Source organism: Neofelis nebulosa, chromosome 2 (genome assembly GCF_028018385.1).
Source record: "Neofelis nebulosa isolate mNeoNeb1 chromosome 2, mNeoNeb1.pri, whole genome shotgun sequence".
Taxonomy (NCBI): Eukaryota; Metazoa; Chordata; class Mammalia; order Carnivora; family Felidae; genus Neofelis; species Neofelis nebulosa.
In genome coordinates this window covers 166,632,971-166,653,348 of record NC_080783.1, presented here as the reverse complement: position 1 = coordinate 166,653,348, position 20,378 = coordinate 166,632,971, and the positions used below count along the sequence as shown (strand labels likewise).

The following is a 20,378-nucleotide window of genomic DNA, read 5'->3' as shown; positions in this document are numbered from 1 at the left end:
TTCCACTTGGATCTCATTGGCCAGGACTGAGTTACATGTCTACTCTATCTGGATGGGAACCTAGGAGAAAGACATTGTTGATAGAATTTAGTACTGTCATCTAACAATATCTGCCATAATTGCTAGCTGTGTGATCTTAGAAAAGTTATTTAGCTTGGCTGAGCCTTACTTTCCTGTGAAATGAGGATAAGCAATACTGTACTGGGTGTCACAAAATTTATAAGAACACAAACTATAAAAAAAGACTTGCAAAAAGGAAGCACTTAGAAACAACAAAAAGGCAGAGTATTAAGGTGACACTCAAGGCTGACATACTAGTCTTGTTTGATTTGTTTTAAAATTAAAACCTGACTTATTTGGGTGAGGAGACTAATTAATATAAGTCCATTAAGAAATGGTCATTGGTGGGGTAGGGGCTGGGCACTGGTTGGCTCAGTCAGTTAAGCATCTGTCTCAGGTCATGATCTCACGGTTTGTGAGTTTGAGCCCCCACATTAGGCTCCATGCTGTCAGCATGGAGTCTGCTTGAGATTCTCTCTCTGCCCCTCCCCTGCTTGCTCTCTCTTTCTCTCAAAGTAAATAAATAAACTTAAAAAAAAAGATCATTGGGGTGCCTGGGTGTCTCAGTCAGTTAAGTGTCTGACTGGATTCCAGCTCAGGTCATGATTTCATGGTTTGTGAGATTGAGCCGGGCTCTGCGCTGACAATGTGGAGCCTGCTTGGGATTCTCTCTTTCTCCCTCTCTGCCTCTACCCTACTTGCACTTGCACACACTCATGGGCTTTCTCTCTCTCTCTCTTTCTCTCTCTCTCTCTCTCTCTCAAAATAAATAAACTTAAAAAATGATCATTTACAAGGTATTATAAACAATAATTTTACTCATTTTCAGGTAACAGTCATTTTAGACAGATGAATATCTAGAAAAAAGCTGTTAAATGTGCCCTGAAAGACTAATTTTTTAGCTCTTGTGCATGTGTCAGTAGGAAACTCACTCATTCATTCAAACTAGAAATGTAATCTCAAAATGGGCAAGAATTTTTGCTTATTTTGTTCACTGCTATATCACTTGAGTCTAGAATGGGGCCTGGCGCATTGTAACTGCTCAGGTGATAGTCACTGAGTGGTTATTCTGATACGTAGACATCGACATTTCCTGCATTCTCCCATCAAAGTCAAGTTAATACAAAGTCTTACATTTTAGAAAAACTTTTTTCGCCTTTTCTGAAATCCAACAATAAATTACAGCCAAACGCAGACAAACCTAACCCAAATTCTGAATTGGCTGAGTCTAGATTAATAGAATTGTTCCATAGTTTAAAAAGAACATAAAAATGTGAAGGATTAGCATAAAAATGAATGTTCTCCTCTAGCAAAATCAAAGAATGAGCTCCTATAAGCACAAACAGGAAAAGGAAATAAACATTTATCCTATCTCACAATTAAAAACACACCAATGAGTTGAAAAAAAAATACAGAAGAGAAAGTTAATTTTTCTATCAAAACTGCCTTCCCCCTAGCCCCCAGGAAAAAGTTGACTTATAATCAGTTTGTGGTTGAGGTAGTTTAAAAAGGTTATACTAGATCCTGGGTTCTTAGGGTATTTTCCATTTTGGCAGGTAGGTAGAGATCAGCATTTGCAAGGTTTCACTTCCAACTCATGTGGTTCTGTATTCCAGTAAGACCACATTTACAGAAGAGGCATTTCACTTCAGCCCACGGACTTGTTCCACTAGTGGCAGAAAGGTGACATTCCCTGTATGGCAGCCTAGGGGCCATCGGGCTTCCATTCACATACCCTCCTGTGCTGTGGTTTGCTGTTTATCAATAAGTGGTGGTAGGAAAAAACAAAAAAGAAGAAACTCTGGTAATAAACGTCTACCTACTATTGTCTATTGCCCTCAACAGCTTCATGTAAATATGTTCTTTATCTTGGAAACTCTTGCAGTGTCCTTGCAATGTCTTCTACTCAATAAATACTTGTTGAATGAAAAAGAATTCATCATGGCCCCTCATTTTATTCCATTCAAGTCAATCTAGCAAAGATTTATTTAGCATTTTGCTTCTTCTTGTTACTATGTTAAACTCTAGAGAGTTTTTGTAGATAGGCACCATCTCTGTGCATGACAAGCTCATGATCTCACTAGAATAACACAAATGATGGAATTTTCAGGCACTATGAAAGACCAGTAGGGCAATTATTTTTAGATAAGATATCATTGTAGACCCCTAAGATCAATTGCTTATTCTGTCAATTCATAAGGCCTGCCTGTTTTTGCCACCTCTTCTTCTCCATATGCATATTCTTAATAACCAGAAAGAGGTCTTAGGTACGATTCCAAATATTTTTAAGGCTGTGATATTACATTTCTGTCATTCTTTTAGGACTCAATAAGCAGTCATATTTTTAAATCCATTTCCTCACCAATTCTGTATCTGTACTAGCAAAGCTAATTGTGGCTGGGGACAAATGCAAACTTACTGACTGATATGACTATATATTCATGACCACTAATTTCAACTGGGCCCTGACAGCTACCCAGTATCCTACCACATTTCACTGGCCCAGTCACTGCTCCACTAAGCCAGGTAATTATTTCATTACTTTTTGTCTCATTTCTGGCCTCCAGAATGCTTTCTCTCTCCTTGTGCTCTGTCGATGACCTGCTTTCTACTTCATTGAGAAAACAGAAGCAATGAGAAATATGATAAGTTCCCCCATCTACTGACGCATTGACCTCCCTATCCATATACTTGGTCTTCCTTTTTACTACTGTGCATGAACTACTGTTTCCCTGAAGCCAACTCTCCACCTCTTGGGCTAGATCTTACCCCTCCTGCCTCCTGAAGGACATTGCTCCCACAATGTTCCTCTCTTTCTTCTGCATCTTACCTTTTCTATCTTTACTGGATCATTCCATCCGCTTGCAGCATCTGCCCTCTTGAAAAATATAACTTTCCCTTGGTCTTTCCCCTCCACTACTCTATTTTTCTGCTCCTCTTTATGGCCAAACTTCTCAAGAGTTGTCTGTACTCTTTTTTAAGTTTATTTATTTATTATTTTGAGACAGAAAGTGCAGGAGGGGCAGAGAGAGAATCCAAAGCAGGTTCCCCACTGTCAGCACAGAGCCTGATGCGAGGCTTGAACCTATGGAATGACAAGATCATGACCTGAGCAAAAACCAAGAGTTGACCACTTAACCAACTGAGCCACCCAGGCACCCCAAGAGTTGTATGCACTTTCTGTCTCTTTCTCTCTCATCCTTTCTTTAAGCTAGTTTAGTCAAGTTTTCACTTTCCATTGAGACAGGTCTTAACAGTGTCACTAATGACTTCCCCATTGCCAAATCAAATGGTTTATTCTCAGTCCTTATCTTCCTTATGAGGAGCATTTAATAGCTTTTCGCTTCCTTCTTTTAGCTTGGAGGATACTACTCCCTTTTGATTTTCCTCCTACCTTCCTGGATGCTTTCTCTCAGTCTCTTGCTGATGTGTCTTCATTTCCAGTGAAGTAACAAGCCCCCAGAGTTTTATTCCTAGCATCTATTATTTGTATCTACACTCATTACCTAAAAGATATAACACAAATTTATAGTGTAAAACTCCCTAATTTATCTAGTTTGAGTCCAGATATCTCCCCTGTCTGCAGTTACCATATATCTAATATCTTATTCAGCACTTCCTCTTAGACATCCAAAAGGTATCTCAAAGCTAATATTTTCAAAACCCAAACACTGCCAGTTTCCTTTCTCCGTACTTGCATTCCCCTTCTTAGTAAATGGCAACTCCCTCTTCATTTTATTTGGGCCCAAATCACTGGAGTTGTCCTAGATTACTCCCTACCATGCCCTTAACAAAATTAATCAGCCAAACCTATAGGATTTGACTTCTTCTTACTACCCAGTTTGCAACCCCAGGCCAAGCCATATCATCCCTCATCTGACTTAGTATAAGAACTTCCTAACTGGTGCCCTAGCCTCCACCTTTGCCCTCCTAGAGTCATTCACAAGTAGCCTTTTCACATGCACCTCAGATCATGTCACTCCTCTGCTCAAAACCTCCCATTTCAAAGCCAGAGTCCTCCAGAGGCTCTTTGTGACCTTACAGTACCTTCTATATCTCTCCCTCCTCCAGAACTCTCGGATCTCATCTTTAATCCCTTTCTATCTCCTTTACGTACACCAAGCCTCACTGACCTCCTTGCTGTTTTTGAACTGGACAAGTATGATCCTGCCTTACGGCCTTTGTATATCCCTAGAAAGTTCTTCCTCCAGAGAGGAGGAAAATCACCTTCTCAGACAGGCCTTCCGCATCTTCTTTTAAAATAAAAAATCCCCACTCCTGCATCTAGCACTTCCTAACCCTTTTTTGCTTTATTTTTCTTCTGCACATTTATCACCATAGGACATATTATATATTCATTTGTTTCCCCCAGAATGTGTGCTCCATGAAGGTCAGGACTTTATCTGTTTTGTTCATTGTTGTAGTCCCAATGTCCAAGGTAATACTTGGAACATAGTGGATATTAATTAAATATTTGTTGAATGAGTGGTTAACTAAATGGAAAACGCTATTAACCGTTATCACCATAAATTTGCAATGTTTTTTATTGAAAATCTATGAAATACAACTAGGGCTAGGTGCATAGTAAACTTCAGAGAAACATAAATCATGCTGACTCCCTTCAACAAATAATCTGTTATGTAATAAAAACACACCAAAAACAGAAATAGAAATAAGAAATTAAAAAGAAACTTTGTAATATAAGTTTTATGTAAAAATAGTCCCAAAGTATAGTCAGTCACTCATTATTACTAGATTCCTCATCTAAAACAGTGTTCATGGTCTAGGTGCTAATAGGAAGGTAGACTTTAAGCAGAATTAAATTACCTAATAACTATGGTTCATGTTGGTTTAAGAATGTATTTGCATTTTGACTGTGGTCTCAATTTTTGTGGTAAAAGAATTAGCCGCAAACCAATTAAGGACATGCATGTGGTTTTCTCTGACTGGAAAATATTCAAAGATGCCCTACTTGCTACTTACCCATAGTTGCCATTTTCATATTTTTACATTTGAATTCTTACTGAGCATGAGGTTGGCATAACTTAAAAGCAATTCTCTGTAATTTATTTATATTCTGCCTTATTTCAGAAGAAATATAAGGGAACTATGTAAACACCTCTGAATTTAATGGAATGATTTGATTTCAGCTACAAGTAATATAAAAGAAATTTCACTTGTTGAAATATAACAACTTTTAAGGTTTCATTTGTATTCTTTAGAATGTGTAAGTCACATTCTAAAGTGTAAGTCACAAATACCTTTTAATTAATAATAATTATCTGTTTCATAAACCCTTTATTATGCATGAAACCACCTGCTCCATGCTTCCTTATCTCACCAACTCACTTATCTGATTTTACTCATGATAACGATGTTATTCTTCCTATTGCACAGATGAGTAAACTGAAGTACATAGAGGTTAAGTAACTGGCTCGATTCCCACATTTTATCAAGGGGCAGAGCCAGGATTTGAACCTATAGATTTTTTTTTTAAAAACCCAAGCCCTCTGCTTTTCATCACTATGACATGTCCTTGTCCTCTCGTGGCATTCATAGTAGTTTTCCTGCTGCTGAGAGGAAAGAGGCAGCACCGGAAAACATGCACTGAGGGTTAAAAACTAGGGTAGTTGGTGCCACCTGCATGCTATGGAGACCGGTCACCCCTACCCACGTTTCCCTGTCAGCCTTAGAGAGATTCTTTGACTGCCTGCTGAGATTATCCTGCTCTGGTAGTGATAGGTTTAAAATATAGATATTCTATAATTTTTGTATTATTTTGATTCATAAATGTATTTATTGCTTGGTAGTGTGAGGCTGGTTCCTCTTTTCCTCCCTGGAGTTCTGTGTCTCAGCAAGCATGCCACTCTGGATTCTAACAGATCATAGTGGCTGGCAAGTTATAATTTTGGCTGGGAGAAATTCGGGAGATGTTGAATAGACACACAATGGTAATAGGACATTAAGTGCAGCCTATAGGGATGAAATGATTGTGAGTTTTAAACTCTTCCTTCCCCACAAATCCTATCAAGTCAGCCTCCCAGGACGGAAAAAAGTTGATGGTATTAAAGAAACCAAGCAGTGCTTGCCTCAGCAACACAAATACTATAATTGGAATAGTGCACAGAAGATGAACATGACCCCTAATCAAGGATGACATACAAATTTGTGAAGCATTTCTATTTGTTAAATCTAAGAATATAGGATACTTGTCTTTTCACCTGTGTTCAAATTCCAAGGTTATTTCCCTCCAAAGTAGTAGATCTATATTAAGTTAGGTTCCACAATGCAATAAAATTAATGTAGGAATCTACAAGTAATACCAAACAGATAATAGAGATAAAGCCTAAACCATGGCCACAGCTATCAAAACAGGAACAAAAGATAAAATAAGAAAACTGGGGCACTTGGGTGGCTCAGTAGGTTAAGCATCCGATTTCACCTCAAGTCATGATCTCTCAGTTTGTAAGTTCGATCCCCACATCGGGCTCTCTGCTGTCAGTGAGGAGTCTGCTTTGGATCCTCTGTCAGCGCCCCACCGCCCCCACCCCACCACCCCTCTCCTGCTTGTGCACTCTTTCTCCCTCAAAAATAAATAAACATTTTAAATAAGAAAGGAATAGTTAAATAAATGCTTCACCTTCTTTGGTTGAAGGGTAACAGAGAAAAAGTTGTTAAAAACGGCAAACTGAGGACATCAGAAAGGCAACCTGCTGTTGACAACAATGAAGATACCAGCAAAAAGTGCTGATGTGCAAGGAAAGATAATTCAGTTATACATATGCTATAGTTCTGTCTTAGGCAGATATCCAAATGCATCTCCCAGTGAGACTGCAGATATTCAGTAGCTGTGCACATGAAATAGTAATAGAAACCAAGGTGAGTGAGCTGAGGGAAAAGGCAAGCACCAAGAGGGTCAAGAGTTGACCCTCCCTGTGGTGGGGTTATAGGAGTATGGAGAGCAATCCAAGTGGAGGGTTGGAGGAGAAAAGATGTCACTAAGCAGGTGTAAGAAAAAGATGTAGGTAGGCTCTCTCACCCAGAAGACAGAGTCCAGGTAGCCAAGGGAAGTTAAGAATTATAAGTAATCAAGAGGGACAGAGGCTACAAAGAGGATTCAGGACTTCACCTTGGAAAGGATGCCATTTTAGAAGAGTAGTTTCAGGGTGCCTGGGTGGATCAGTCAGTTGAGCCTCCAACTCTTGATTTTGGCTTAGGTTATGATCTACTGGTAGTAAGATTGAGCCCCAGGATGGGCTCTGCGCTAGGCATGGAGACTGCTTGGAATTCTTTCTCCCTCTCTCTCTACCCCTCTCCCACTTGCACTCTCTTTCTCTCTCTCTCTTTAAAAAAGAAAAAAGAAAAAAAAAAAGAAGAGTAGTTTCATGGGAAAACTAAAGGCATAAGAAAAGGCTTAAAGAACAAGTGGAAATGGTAACTTGGATGTAGCTGCCAGAGATGTAGAAAATACAACTGAGAAGCTTAAGAAAAGGACATAAAAGGAGTTGGTAGTTCAGGGTTCAAAAAATGTAAACTTAGTGAAGTCTAGTGAAAACACTTTCATGTTATGAATAGATCCAGCTATAGATAATGGTGTGTAAGTGTCTCAGGTGGCTCAATGTTTATCTCTGCAGATTTTCCTCATGAGTTCTAAACCAACTGAGAGAAACCAAAAAGCCAGCAGGTGAAAATAGAAATATAATAATAGTTATGTTTAAATATTTTAAAATATATATTTAAATATTTAAATAACTTTAAATGTTTAAAATATTTTATAATATTTATTACAAATGAAGCTTGTTAATGGAGAGCATGGTTTTGGTATGTAGCAATAGTAAACTTTCTAACATTGGTCTTCCCAGACTTACTGCTCTTGCCCTCAATCACAGCTGGTATTAGACGGCTGCACATCCCCACTTGGAGACCAACTCCTCTAAATCTTACAGCTTATCGGAGAAGACCAATAAAGGTCATTTCTGTGGTCTTATGACTCCCAAGGGAAAACAAGAGAGAGGAAGGGACTGAGATGCATGTGGCCAGTTCTTCATGAGTAGAATCATGCTCACCTTCAAGAGGGATGAGTGAGCAAGGGAGGGACGAGATAGAACCAGGGAGGTTTAAGGACAGTCTCTCCTCACAGAAACAAGAAAAGAAAGGAATAAACATTTCTCAGTACTCCCCCCACCACTACCCCCAACCCTTACCCCCTAAAAATATAGTGGAGTAGAAATTTTTAACTGATTAAGTAATCTGTCTGCCCAACATGGAGCTCCAACTCATGACCCCCAGATTAAGAGTGGCATGCTCTACCGCCTGCACCAGCTAGGAGCCCCGGAAAGTTTTAACAGATATAAAAAAGAGGCTCAAACTTGCTGACAAAAGCCAGTGAAGATTAATAAAATTTAGAATTTTAGCCTTAACAAATAATATTTGAAATTTCACCTTAGTGAAATTTAACTTTTTTATTAAATTGGCTGATTAGAGACTGTCACACATTCAATTATAAAAACTTAGATAAACATAATTTGAAGTGATGATTCAATAGCTCTATCTCTTGGGGCACCTGAGTGGCTCAGTTTGGTTAAGTGTCCAACTCTTGATTTTGGCTCAGGTCATGATTCCAGGGTTGTGGGGTTAAGTCCCACATTGGACTCCATGCTGAGCGTAGAGCCTGCTTAAGATTCTCTCTCTCCCCTCCTCTGCCCTCACCCCTGCTTGCACTTGCTCTCTTTCTCTCATATAAAAATTGAAAAAAACAAAAAACAAAAAAACCTCTATCTCTCCAAATTCGGTTCTACCCTCTATCTTCTCCATCCCTTTTAGCAGCAAATGACCTCCTTTATAGTTAAGTGATGGGCCACCAGATCCAGTCAGTTCTGTTTTCAAAATCCACAGGAAGTCTTTCTGATCTGGTCTGCTCTACTTCAAGTTACTGCTTGCAAATTCATGCTCCAGAGTATGAACTTGCTGAACTTTCTGGAAAATGACACACCATTTCATTTATTTGTTTTGGAACATGCTGGGGTTTTTTCTGCCTGGAAGTTTGGTCTTTCCCTACCCCATCCAGATCTTAATCCTATCTTGACCCTTCATGCCATTCTTACCCCTTACTCTAGATCTGGTAGAAATGTCTGACTCAAAGCCCCATTACTGATCTCCTACGCAATGCTCCCTCCTAGAGGGTGTTCATTTATTTCAAGCTCTGTCCAGAGTCGACTTGTGCAGAAGGCACAGTAGGCACAGTGCCCAGGGCTCATGATACTTTCAGGCGTCCATGTAAATGTTTAATTTCATTTAATATCAGAAGAAAAAAAATAAACCTTAGGTCAAAGAAAATGTGTTAATATGTAATGTTAATATATTTGCTTTTATATTGACAGTTGTAAACCATAATCTACATGAACATATATATGTATCTCTATAAAGGTACACATATCCACACATATATATACTTTTTTTTTTTCTTGATGGAAGAATGGGTACATGAAGGCAAAAGGGCTTAATATCCATGAGAGTCACAGTGTGGCCCTGGGTAGCCTTGAATCTATTTTTAAAAATTTTTCAAAATGAAATCAATTTTAATTGATTTTTAAGTAAATCTTAAAGTAAAGATTTTTAAGTAAATCTTCTGAAAGCAGGCTAAAAAAGTAGCATAAAAAAATTGAGGAGTAACTAATTCAAACCAACATAACCAGTTATCATAATCTTTTTTTTTTTTTAAGTTTAGAGACAGAAGAAGAGCAACAATATCTTTCGTCAAGTTATATTAACATCTCCACTGATTCATTGCAAGGTGGCAAGAAATATTTGGTTTGGGTCCAAGCTGCAAATGCACTGGGCACAGAGAAGTCAAAACAACTGCAAATTAATCTGGATGATATAGGTAAAGAATGAGAAGTAGTATGTCTTTATGAATAAACAGCTAATTTGTGTTGACCTAGTCAAATGAAGTCGAGATGTGAAAGGTGTTCCCCTGAAGTTCCTGCAGATCATGATATGGAAAACAAGAATTACTCATAATGAACCAACCCAACACAACACAAAGATAAGTACTGCTACCATTTTGTTGTATATCCTTCCAGTCTCATTTCTACATTGGTGCATGTGGTTTTACACATATTTATTGAAAACTTCTTATATTCAAGCATTGTTTTAAGAGCTAGGGAGAATAAGATAAGCAAGGTATCCACTGCCTTAAGTATCTTACAATCTATCAGGGAAGATGGAAACAAACAAGGATTATAATAAACTGTGATGAGTCTTATGTTGTGAGTACAACATACTAAAGAATTCTGCTGTATACACTATTTGGAAGTTATAGGTTTTTTCAGTTTAAAAAAAAACATAAAAAATGGTGAATTATGTAATAAACATCTCTATATTTACCAGCCAGATTTTACAAATGTTAGCATTTTTTGCTTCAGATATTTTAGGCCTTGCTTTTTAAAACTTATAAAATAAACATTCTCTTGATTTAATCTACGATATTATTTTTAATGTATGTCTTTAGTCCCTTATTGTTAGAGATTTAGGTTGTTTTCAAATTTTCACCATTATAAACTTTACTGCCATGAACAACCTTTTGGATAAATATTTTCAAAGTAGTTTTTTGCATTTTCCTTAAGATAAAGTCCAAAAAGTAATTGCCCCTGAGCTTTTTACAGCTACATCCCAGTCCTGAAGTCAAAATTTAGCCAAAGAGCACCAAGTGAATCACCCTCTATTTGGACATCCTAATGCCAGTTATTTCTGTTTTTATTAAGGATGCTTTCAGTAAGCTAACATTTATGGAGCACTTTTTTTCAGTGCTAACTACTTTTACATAAATTACCTTATTTAACCCTCATAACAACCCTATTTTGTAGAAGAGATTATGGTTTCTATTTGAGGGAACCAACGCTAGGCGGCATCAAAATTTGAGACTATGGAGCTAGGGAGCTCTAATTCCAATATCCTCAACTTCTATCTTCAGTCTTCATTTAAATGCACATTGTTATGTGTCAGACAACTTTCCTGCTGATTAATGATCTGGGGGATGTGACATCTTCTCTTGGGGTACAACATGGATATTCTTTGGGAATCACTGAGGTCTTTTACTGGAACTAATATATCAACTTCTCAACTCCTGTCTCAACTAAACTTAACTATCCCAACTAACAGGATTGGTCTAAAAGTCTGTCCTTAATGCTCTGAATATTGGATTTGAAAACAAACACTGCTGATGATGGTGATGTATTCCACTGTATTACATATTCGTGGAGTTATAGTTCTCTTGACCACGATGTACACATTTTTGTAAATTTATAGTTTGAGGTAGGCTGCCATAATATGCTCCCCCCCTTTTTTTTGTAATATGCTCTTTTCTTAAAACAGGTTCCCCTCAGTGGATTAATGATGTTTAAAGGCTATCGTGTATTGTATCATTTTGGCAATATCATTTTTTAGAACTAAATTATCAGTAGTATTAGTTATTATTATCACTGTGAGCTGATGATCTTATTATCTTCACATCCATTTATTAAATGCCTACAATGTTCCAGACAATTAACATGCAAATTACACTTAATTCTGGAAACAATCATACATGGTACTACTGTGCCCATTTTACAGATGAAGAAAGAGATAAAACAATTTTCTCAAGTTCACATAACTAGTAAGGAGGAGAGCCAGATTTCATCTCGCTGACTTGCAGTAGTTAATCACCGCCTCACCTCCCATAAAGGGAAAATCGCATCTGGCAGCCACCTCCAAATCGAATTCCCACACTGTGAACCAGGGAGCCTCTTGTTTGGGATTGCTATTCTGCCCCCTTTAAAAAAAAAAATCTCAAAACAGACTCTTAAAAATCAGGTAGAAAATACAGGTTGACTGTGTAGGAGGCTCCACCCAACAAAGCCACCAGATAATTAATGGATGAGCTATACTCACTTGTGATACTTTAAGAATAAGGCACTGCAAGTTAGATAAATGAAACTTTCTATGAAACTGAGGACAGAGGGCTCTCCTGAGAACAATTTTCACATAACAGCTATGGGGTTGGGCTTTAATTAAGTTAGGGAGGCTGTGCTGAAAGGCAGAGTTAATAGTGCAGTAACACTGTGCCAAAGTGACATGTGAGAGGGATACCTCAGCTTCTCCTGTAGAGAAATAAATGCCAGTACAGAAAGTGCAGCGCCTTCTGGCTGTCATTTTTTAAAATTTATTTATTTATTTTTAGAGAATGTGTATGAGCAGGGGAGGGGCAGCGGGGGGGTGGAGAGAGAATCCCAAGCAGGTTCTGCACTGTCAGCACAGAGACCGACACAGGGCTTGATCCCCGAAATCAAGAGTCGGACACTTAACCAACTGAGCCACCCAGGCACTCCCTGGCTGCCATTTTAACATTAATTCTCACATAGGTAAATTTTTTACCTTTTTGAAAATAAAATAACCATTCTGAAAATTAATTCTTGTATAGGTAAATATATGTTGTTGGAAAGATACTAAACAACTACAAATCTGGTTATTTCAATATAAGTTGAAACTAAACACATGGCATGTAGATGGATTTGACAGTTTTTAAAAATGTAAGATCTGATGGGAATGTTTGAAACCTAAGCAATGAGAGCAAACATTCAACTTTGAGTGGTGTACCAAAGTACATATTCAAGTACTTATTATATAACAGGTTTATTTGAAAAAATATGAGATCATTCAAACCTAAAGGTTTAGCCCTCTATCGCATTGACCTGCTCTGTGCTAATGATGGGGTTTTGGAGTGTGGAGATTCGCAGCTGATGGCCAAGAAAAGATTCTTGAAGACGTCTTTGGTGCAAAAAGTTGATCTTTATTAAAGCACGGGGATGAGACCTGTGGGCACAAAGAGCTGCACTGGGGTTGTAAAGAGTGACTGCTTATATACTGTGGAGTTGGGGGAGATAAAGTCACGAGGAAGTTTCTAAAAGGGATTTCCAAGTGCTAAGGACTCAGATGACTGGAGGCCTAGCTACTGTCAAGCTAGGGTTATTTTTCCCTCTACCAAAGCATTATCATTAAAATGGTAGGGAGTTCCTGGAGATTAGGCTATTGATAAGATTGCCTTTTTGTAATTTACTAAGATATTTGTAAACTGATGGAGACTACCAATTTAACCACTTGTTTGCTGTCCTTTCCTTTGTTCTTAGGCAGCCAACAGTGCCTGAGGAATATCATACATATCCTACCTTGGGGGGAGGGGGAGGGTTGTTGTTAGCTTGTGCTTTGCCCTCAGCTTGCGTTATGCTCCCGCATCACTAAGACTATCTTAAATCTGACTTGCTATTCTATTTACATTTCTCATAGGACTAAAGACTTTTTCTTCCTCCCCAGAGTATTTCTTTCTGCAGAAGGGTCTCCGAATGCTTGTGCTACTAAACTAATGACAGGCCAGACTCAGAGATGGGAGATAAGAGTGGGCGGGTAATTTAGCCTGAGAGTGCTTTAAAAGGTCCCAAGTGGTCTCAGAGCCCTGGGAATCATTTCCCTGACTACAGAACCTGTGAATACTGATACTTATTACAAGAAGCTTACACTAGCAAAAGGAAATCAACTGTGAAATTCAGATGATAAAATCTTTAATTAGACTCATTTTGCTACTACTTCTTTCCTATGCTAGCTTTAGCCCAAGGATTATAAGACTGTCCTACTAAACATCAAATATTTAATTTTTATATTTCTCTATAAATCATACATCTGGGTATATAATTTTAGATAATAAGTCATTAATAATAAGACAGTGATATTCCCAAAGAATACTTTATACGCCTAGGATAAATGAAAAGGAAACTAATCATAGAGAGTATTAAGCTACAGTAATGGTCCTTAAAAACACACATACAAGGCTATTCAGTTCTTTGTTAAATAATTCGTCTAACAAAGTCATAGGTTTTCATTGTTCTGTTGTGCATATAGGAGAAATGAGAAGTACCAATGATTTTATTCTGTTCAGACACAGAAAGCATATAAGAATTAATACAGTTTAGAAATACAGAGATTCCAGTTACACCACTACTCTTAGTACAACAAAACAACTAGTAAGATAATCCATCAGAATGTCAGTTTCCTTTTGGAAGTTATTATCACAGAACATGACAATAATTGGTAAAGTCTTAGAGTCTTGTGAGACTTGCTTTGTTCAAATCATAGTTTCAAGTATGGATTTATTTTAATAGAGAACAAAATAAATTAGCAATAGATTTAATTAAGATAATAAAAATATTATTGTGAAAGGTATCAATTTAATGTCTTATCAAATCAGATTCCCCTGATCTAAATTTAGAAAGCAAAACTTCATTTTCCCCTAAATACATGCAGGAAGAAAGAGATACCTTCTTTATCTCTTTTTTACTCTTTTTGTTAATAAGGCCAGGCTTTAGAATTTCACTAGTTTAGGATTATAAGGGAATAGGGGGTGGAGGAAAGGTGGACTACAAAAGTCCCATTTAAAAGAATTGGAAAACAGGTTAAATAGAATTTCACTTAACAGCAGCAGTTTTCTCTTACATAATAGGTTAAAAAAGAAAAATATCATTACTTATTAATTAGATCATGACATTGTTTTTTTAGTACTTTGAGTTTTAACATGTCTATATATGGATATAAAGATTATGATTTCTCCCTAGGCAAGTTTTAAACTGCTGGGTTTTTATTTATTATTATTTTTTCTAGTGATACCTTCTGCATCCATCATTTCCAGGGCTGAGGACATAAATACGACAGTACCCAAGACCGTGATTCACTGGAATAGTCAAACAACAATAGAAAAGGTTTCCTGTGAAATGAGATACAAGTCTAAAACAAACCAAACTTGGAAGGTAAGCTAACTTTCACTGTACTTTAGCATGTAAGTAAATGAAAGAAAAGCTAACCCACAATGGACTTATGATGATCTACTTTACTTGTTTTTATCTGTTTGATATTCAAACCACTATAGTTTGTTGGGTTTTTTAAAAGTAATCCCTATGCCCAATATGGGCTTGAACTCATGGCCCCAAGATTAACAGTCATGTGTTCTACCCACTGGCACCCCTCAAACCACTCTAGTTTTAATATTTGTTACCATATGGTTTCAGAATGGAGAGATGTTTCCTGAAAATGTCCTCTTACCTTTTATAAGTTGCTAAATAGACAAATGTCCAACTAAGAGAGATGCATCTGTTTGGCTCCTTGTAATTCAGTGCCTCCTAGAGTAAAATTTACATCAGTGATGATGAATATAAAATGTAAGGTTTCCATGCTGAAATTTAATAAGCATCTAGGGTAACAACTGTGGAAAAAGAAAAACTTCAGATTTATGGGTGTCTCCTTTTAAATGAAAAAATGCAACTCTAAATGGAAGATTTGTTACTACAATAGGCCTCAGTCTTATGTGAGCCTAAGGTAAAAAGTGAATATCTAAACAAACTAACCATCCTTAAATACCAATGGTAAGTTACCAACTGACTTAGGCATAGGTACAAGGTTCGTTAATGAAATCACATGACATGACAGCACCTGTGAACATTATAATAAAAACTCAGTAATTTGAACAATGAGAGAACACTAGTATGACTGAGGGAAAAGTTCCAATTTTGGTGTATTTGAAAAGAAATGCCATTTCATATTTTCAAGTACAACAAACTTCATTTAGTCAAAATAATTAAGGCATAGAGTCTCTGGCTTTGCATAATTAAGAGTTATGTACCATGCATGAATTTATCTGCTGTCAGGGAGTAAATGATATGTATTTGGTGATTAGCATGACTCCAAAGCCTCCTATTGTTTCATTATCCTGAATATCAGCTTTGCTGTAGAGCAATGTGTTTAAAGAGTGTCAAGAAGATGAGGGTAAAACTATACTGATTTTATGACATACTTTAAAGACTGTTCTCTAAAATAAATTCATGACACCAACTTGTTTATTTACCCCTGTTCATTTAAGTCAGAAATGTGATCTGAACTTTACAATTGTTTAGATTACACTTACATGTGAATCTGTGCATCATTTGGTCAATTACCAAGTGAAGATCCTGCTGGACTTGTTGACTAAATAACTGTGACATTTGTGTACATAGCAACCCTATGCTTAAAGCCTGGGACAAGCAGGATACAAACAAAACACAACTCCACAGTCAATCCTTTTGCAAATGTGGAATTTAGGTAAATTTGAAAACCCAAATGAAATCCTTAGATTAGTCTTAGATTTTGAGTCAATAGGATTTTATTACAATAGGACACCTGGTGCCCTTTGTTTAGTGTCCTGGTCATAGGATGATACTGATAATACAAAACTCCTTTATTTGGCATAATTAGGAGAGATTATAGGCTAGAAGAAGGTTTAGAAAATAGAAAGTAATTCTACCATCAATATCTCTGAATAGATTTTCAGAAACCAAGTGTTTTCTGGTTGAAATTCTTGTTCTCTGCTCCCCCTGCTGGTGCTACTCTACCATTGTGAGACTTGGTAACTCAGAAGCAGGCGGAAATGAAGGAGCTGAAAGAATATTTGTTATCTTATATAACCTTCATAACCATCCTTTGGGTTAGGTAAATATCTGCTCCATTATAGAAATAAGGATGTAGAACTCGAAAGACGTCAAGCCAGGTTTTTCAAACTTAAACTGCTAGGACTCTTTTAGACTCTGTATCACTTTGGGTACCCAAAAAATATTTGAAAAATGAAAGAACAGCTTTCTATCCAAAGCCTGTATCCTATCCCTTCTATCATGCTCCCTCTGAATATAACCACTCACACAGAAAAAGGTGAATTACCATTTCTATCCAGATGACCCAAGTCCAGTCAGAAAGAGCCAGAATAAGGCTTTTATTCTCAACTTTTGCTATATCATCAATTTATCTGGATCATGCATAAAGTGTGTCTTTGCCTCTTTGTAGGGTGATAGGAAGTCAGAGGCAAGAAGAGGAGGAGATACAAAGGAATACAGATTTGATCTTCCACCTCACCTCTGCCTCCAGGAGATATTACTTGAAGGAGGTTCTTTATTTCTTTAAAAAACTTTTTTTAATGTTTTTATTTATTTGTGAGACAGAGAGAGACAGAGCATGAGCAGGGGAGTGGCAGAGAGAGAGGGAGACACAGAATCCACAGCAGGCTCCAGGGTCTGAGCTGTCAGCACAGAGCCCAATGTGGGGCTCAAACTCATGGACTGTGAGATCATTACCTGACCTGAAGTCGGACACTCAACCAACTGATCCACCCAGGTGCCCCAGGAGGTTCTTTATTTCAAAGTGACAGGTAGCTATGCAGGAAAGCCATGTGACTAAGAGCACAGGCTCTAGAATTCAAAGCCTGGTTCTGCCACTCTCTAGTTATGCAACCTTGGGCAAGTTCCTTATCTTCTCTGTGCCTCATTATTCCCATACCTAAAGTAGGATTAAGACAAGCCCCTACCTCATATGGTTGTGGGGATGATCAGTGTAAGAAGCTAGCCCTGGAATAGAGTTCAAGTTCAGTAAATGCTGGCTGTTGCTACTTTTCATCTTAACTTCCAGGAAAACCATGCAACAAGTTTGGTAGAGCAAAAGAAGACCCCCTGAAAAATCAAAATTAGAGAACTGAGGTTGCTTTTCATCCCATTTTAGCTAAGTTATTTAGACTATGAAGTATCAAAGGGAACTAGCCAATCCTTCAGGTGATCCTACAAGGCTAACACCATGTGGAGAATATTTATCTATTCATTGGTTATCTTCATGGACTATCTCTTTGGCACCTCAAACTTGTGTTATAAATTGAGCTCACAACCTTCGTCAGCAATCCTTGCCCACTTCTGTGTACTCTATCTCAGGAGCATTACCATGTTGTATATCTATTTACCTGTTTACACCTCTATTTCCCTGTCCTTTAACTACAAGCCCCTGGAAGGCAGGATGTTCCATAATAATTTCTTGTACCTCCATTGATTTTTACAATGTGTAATTCATGTAGATAACATTTTGAAACATTAGCTATTAATATTGTTTGCCTTTAGTAGGTGCCCAACAATAGTGACAGTAAGGCAGGGAGGTCTTTGCTATAAGTTCAAGTAAATGGATTAATAGTGACTCATTTCTCTAATTAAGCTAGACTAAGGTATTGTTATTTTTTTTAACATAACCTCAAGATTTTACTGTCTTCATAATAAGACAAAATGTGAAACAAAGGACGGGATTACTTGTCCCTTTCTCTTATTATCCCCTCCTCGTTCAAAATGCTTGCATCTCTTGATAGCCAGAACTGTCTTAGATCTGCTGTTGGGATCAACACATTCAAGTCTCAGCACAACCTTCTCTGTAGTTTTTAGCCTTTGCCCCCAAAATCGGCTCTATCTGCCCACCATAGCATAGCCACTTTACTTCCTGTCATAACACTGCTTCCCCTGGGCATCAGAGAATTCTTGCCCTTCTTGTACTGTGCCACTTTGTGGGGTTGGTGCTTGCTAAGCTTCTTACAAAAAATTCAGTGAGCGTCAGAAACATTCACCATGTTTTTAAGAGCACTATCAGCACGGAAAGTGGCAAACTTTTATTCAAGGGCCAGACAGTAAACATTTCAGGCTTTGCAGGTCATAAGGTCTCTGACCCAACTACTCAGCTTTGCATTTGTAGTGTGAAAGCAGCCATACACAATATACAAATGAATGGACATGATAAAACTTTAATTTTGGACACTGAAATTTGAATTTCATGTAATTTCCATGCATAACAAAATATTCTTTGGATTTTCTTATAACCATTTAAAAATGTAAAAACCATTCTTAGCTCATGGAGCCCATAAAACCAAGCATTCATTCTTTTCCAGGGAAGGCTAATAGAACAGTAGACAAATAGCAAAGGGTCAAACCCTTGACCTTGAATTTCAAAAGTGTAAATGTGGGGCACCTGGATGGCTCAGTGGGTTGAATGTGGGACTCTTTTGATTTCAGCTCAGGTCATGATCTCACAGTTGTGAGTTCAAGCCCTGTATCGAACTCTGCACTGACAGTGTGTAGCCTGCCTGGGATTCTCTCTTCCTCTCTCTCTGCCCCTCCCTTGCTCACTTGCACTCATGTGTGCCAGCGTATGCACTAAACAAACAAACAAACAATTTCTTTAAAAAAAAGTGTAAATGCCGCTATAAGGCAGAAGACTTAGAAGAACATGTGGTTAGTCAGAACTAAATTTCTCAATCATCACCCCACTCCCTCTCCCACCAACCACTAGGTAAAGATTTACTGGGCAGCAAAACAAGGAAGTTGGAGGGAGGAGGGAGTTAGGAAGAGGAACCAAAAGAGTTTAGACAGTAGTCAGTCACCAAAAAGGGCCCCTTCACCCACGGTCTTGTCCCAGGTAGAGAGATGGAGGGAGTGGGTATTAGAGAACTGAATAGGTTGGAGACTCTCCTTCCCTCCACCCAATAATGCTCCCAGAAATTTAATGTAACCCTAAGAGGTACCTTACATTGATAGAGGTCAAGTTTGCATGCCCCCACTTTCAGAATTGAGGCCCTAAATAGAAATGAACTGCTATAAGAAATAAAGTCCTATTTCTTGCACTTGAGATCAAACCCTCTACATAGGCACTCAATTAGGTCTACCTCTCTCAGTGTTTGTTTTAGCCTATGAAAATATCTTGAGGCATCATCTTGTGCTTACAAGACTCGAAGCAGTCACTTGGCTTGCCTCTGCCTCATGGCAGAAACAAGTCTCTCAACAGTTCTGTAAAATTCTTCCATTTCAGAATTCTGGCTGTGTTTTAGTGTATGTCTCTACTTTACAGGGACTTATCTATAAATGTAATGGCAAGAGACATACTAGAGAATAACAACTCCCTTCCAAGAGAAACAAATAGAAGCAGAGTGCATTTGAAAGTGAAACTTTTGCTACAAGTAAAATCTTTCCTGGATCCCAGGAGACCCCCAAATGTTCCGCCAATCATATTCACACAGCAGTAAATTCCAAGGGCCAAGAGTAGAGACACAGCTTATAGAAACTCTGAATGATACTTTATATGAAGCATGACAGATCCCAAGCAGATATTTTCACGAATTTTACATTTTCAGTACATTAAAGGTTTTAAAGATTTATGTTAAGATTGGGTTTTCATAGAAGAATCTCTCAGGAAGGTTGGTAGCTTGCTCGCTTTCTCTCTTTCTTTCTCTCTTTCTTTCTTTCTTTTTTAAACCTTGACATTTTCAACTTCCTCTTTCATGAGTGTTTGGTAACTCTTTCCTCCTAGTTATTGCCTAAATGCATTTCTAGACACATTTTATGGTTACTTTTCAATCATGCTTCACTTTTTCCAGTCAATCCACTTATCAGAACATACTGAAGGTATGTAAATGCCTT

At 37.8% G+C, this 20,378-nt stretch overlaps 1 protein-coding gene and 1 non-coding gene across 2 annotated transcripts in view; both read left to right on the top strand.

Annotated features, from left to right (window-relative positions):
• Positions 1–20,378, top strand: part of IL23R (interleukin 23 receptor) — a 61,837-nt gene that overhangs the window by 15,170 nt on the left and 26,289 nt on the right. The window contains exons 5-6 of the mRNA XM_058717031.1: positions 9,783–9,943; positions 14,746–14,891. Of these exons, the coding sequence (XP_058573014.1) occupies positions 9,783–9,943; positions 14,746–14,891 (307 nt within the window). The remainder of the gene's footprint in view (positions 1–9,782; positions 9,944–14,745; positions 14,892–20,378) is intronic.
• On the top strand, positions 6,142–6,248 carry LOC131505840 (U6 spliceosomal RNA). Its single transcript, XR_009258604.1, has one exon. It is a non-coding gene; the product is annotated as a U6 spliceosomal RNA (small nuclear RNA).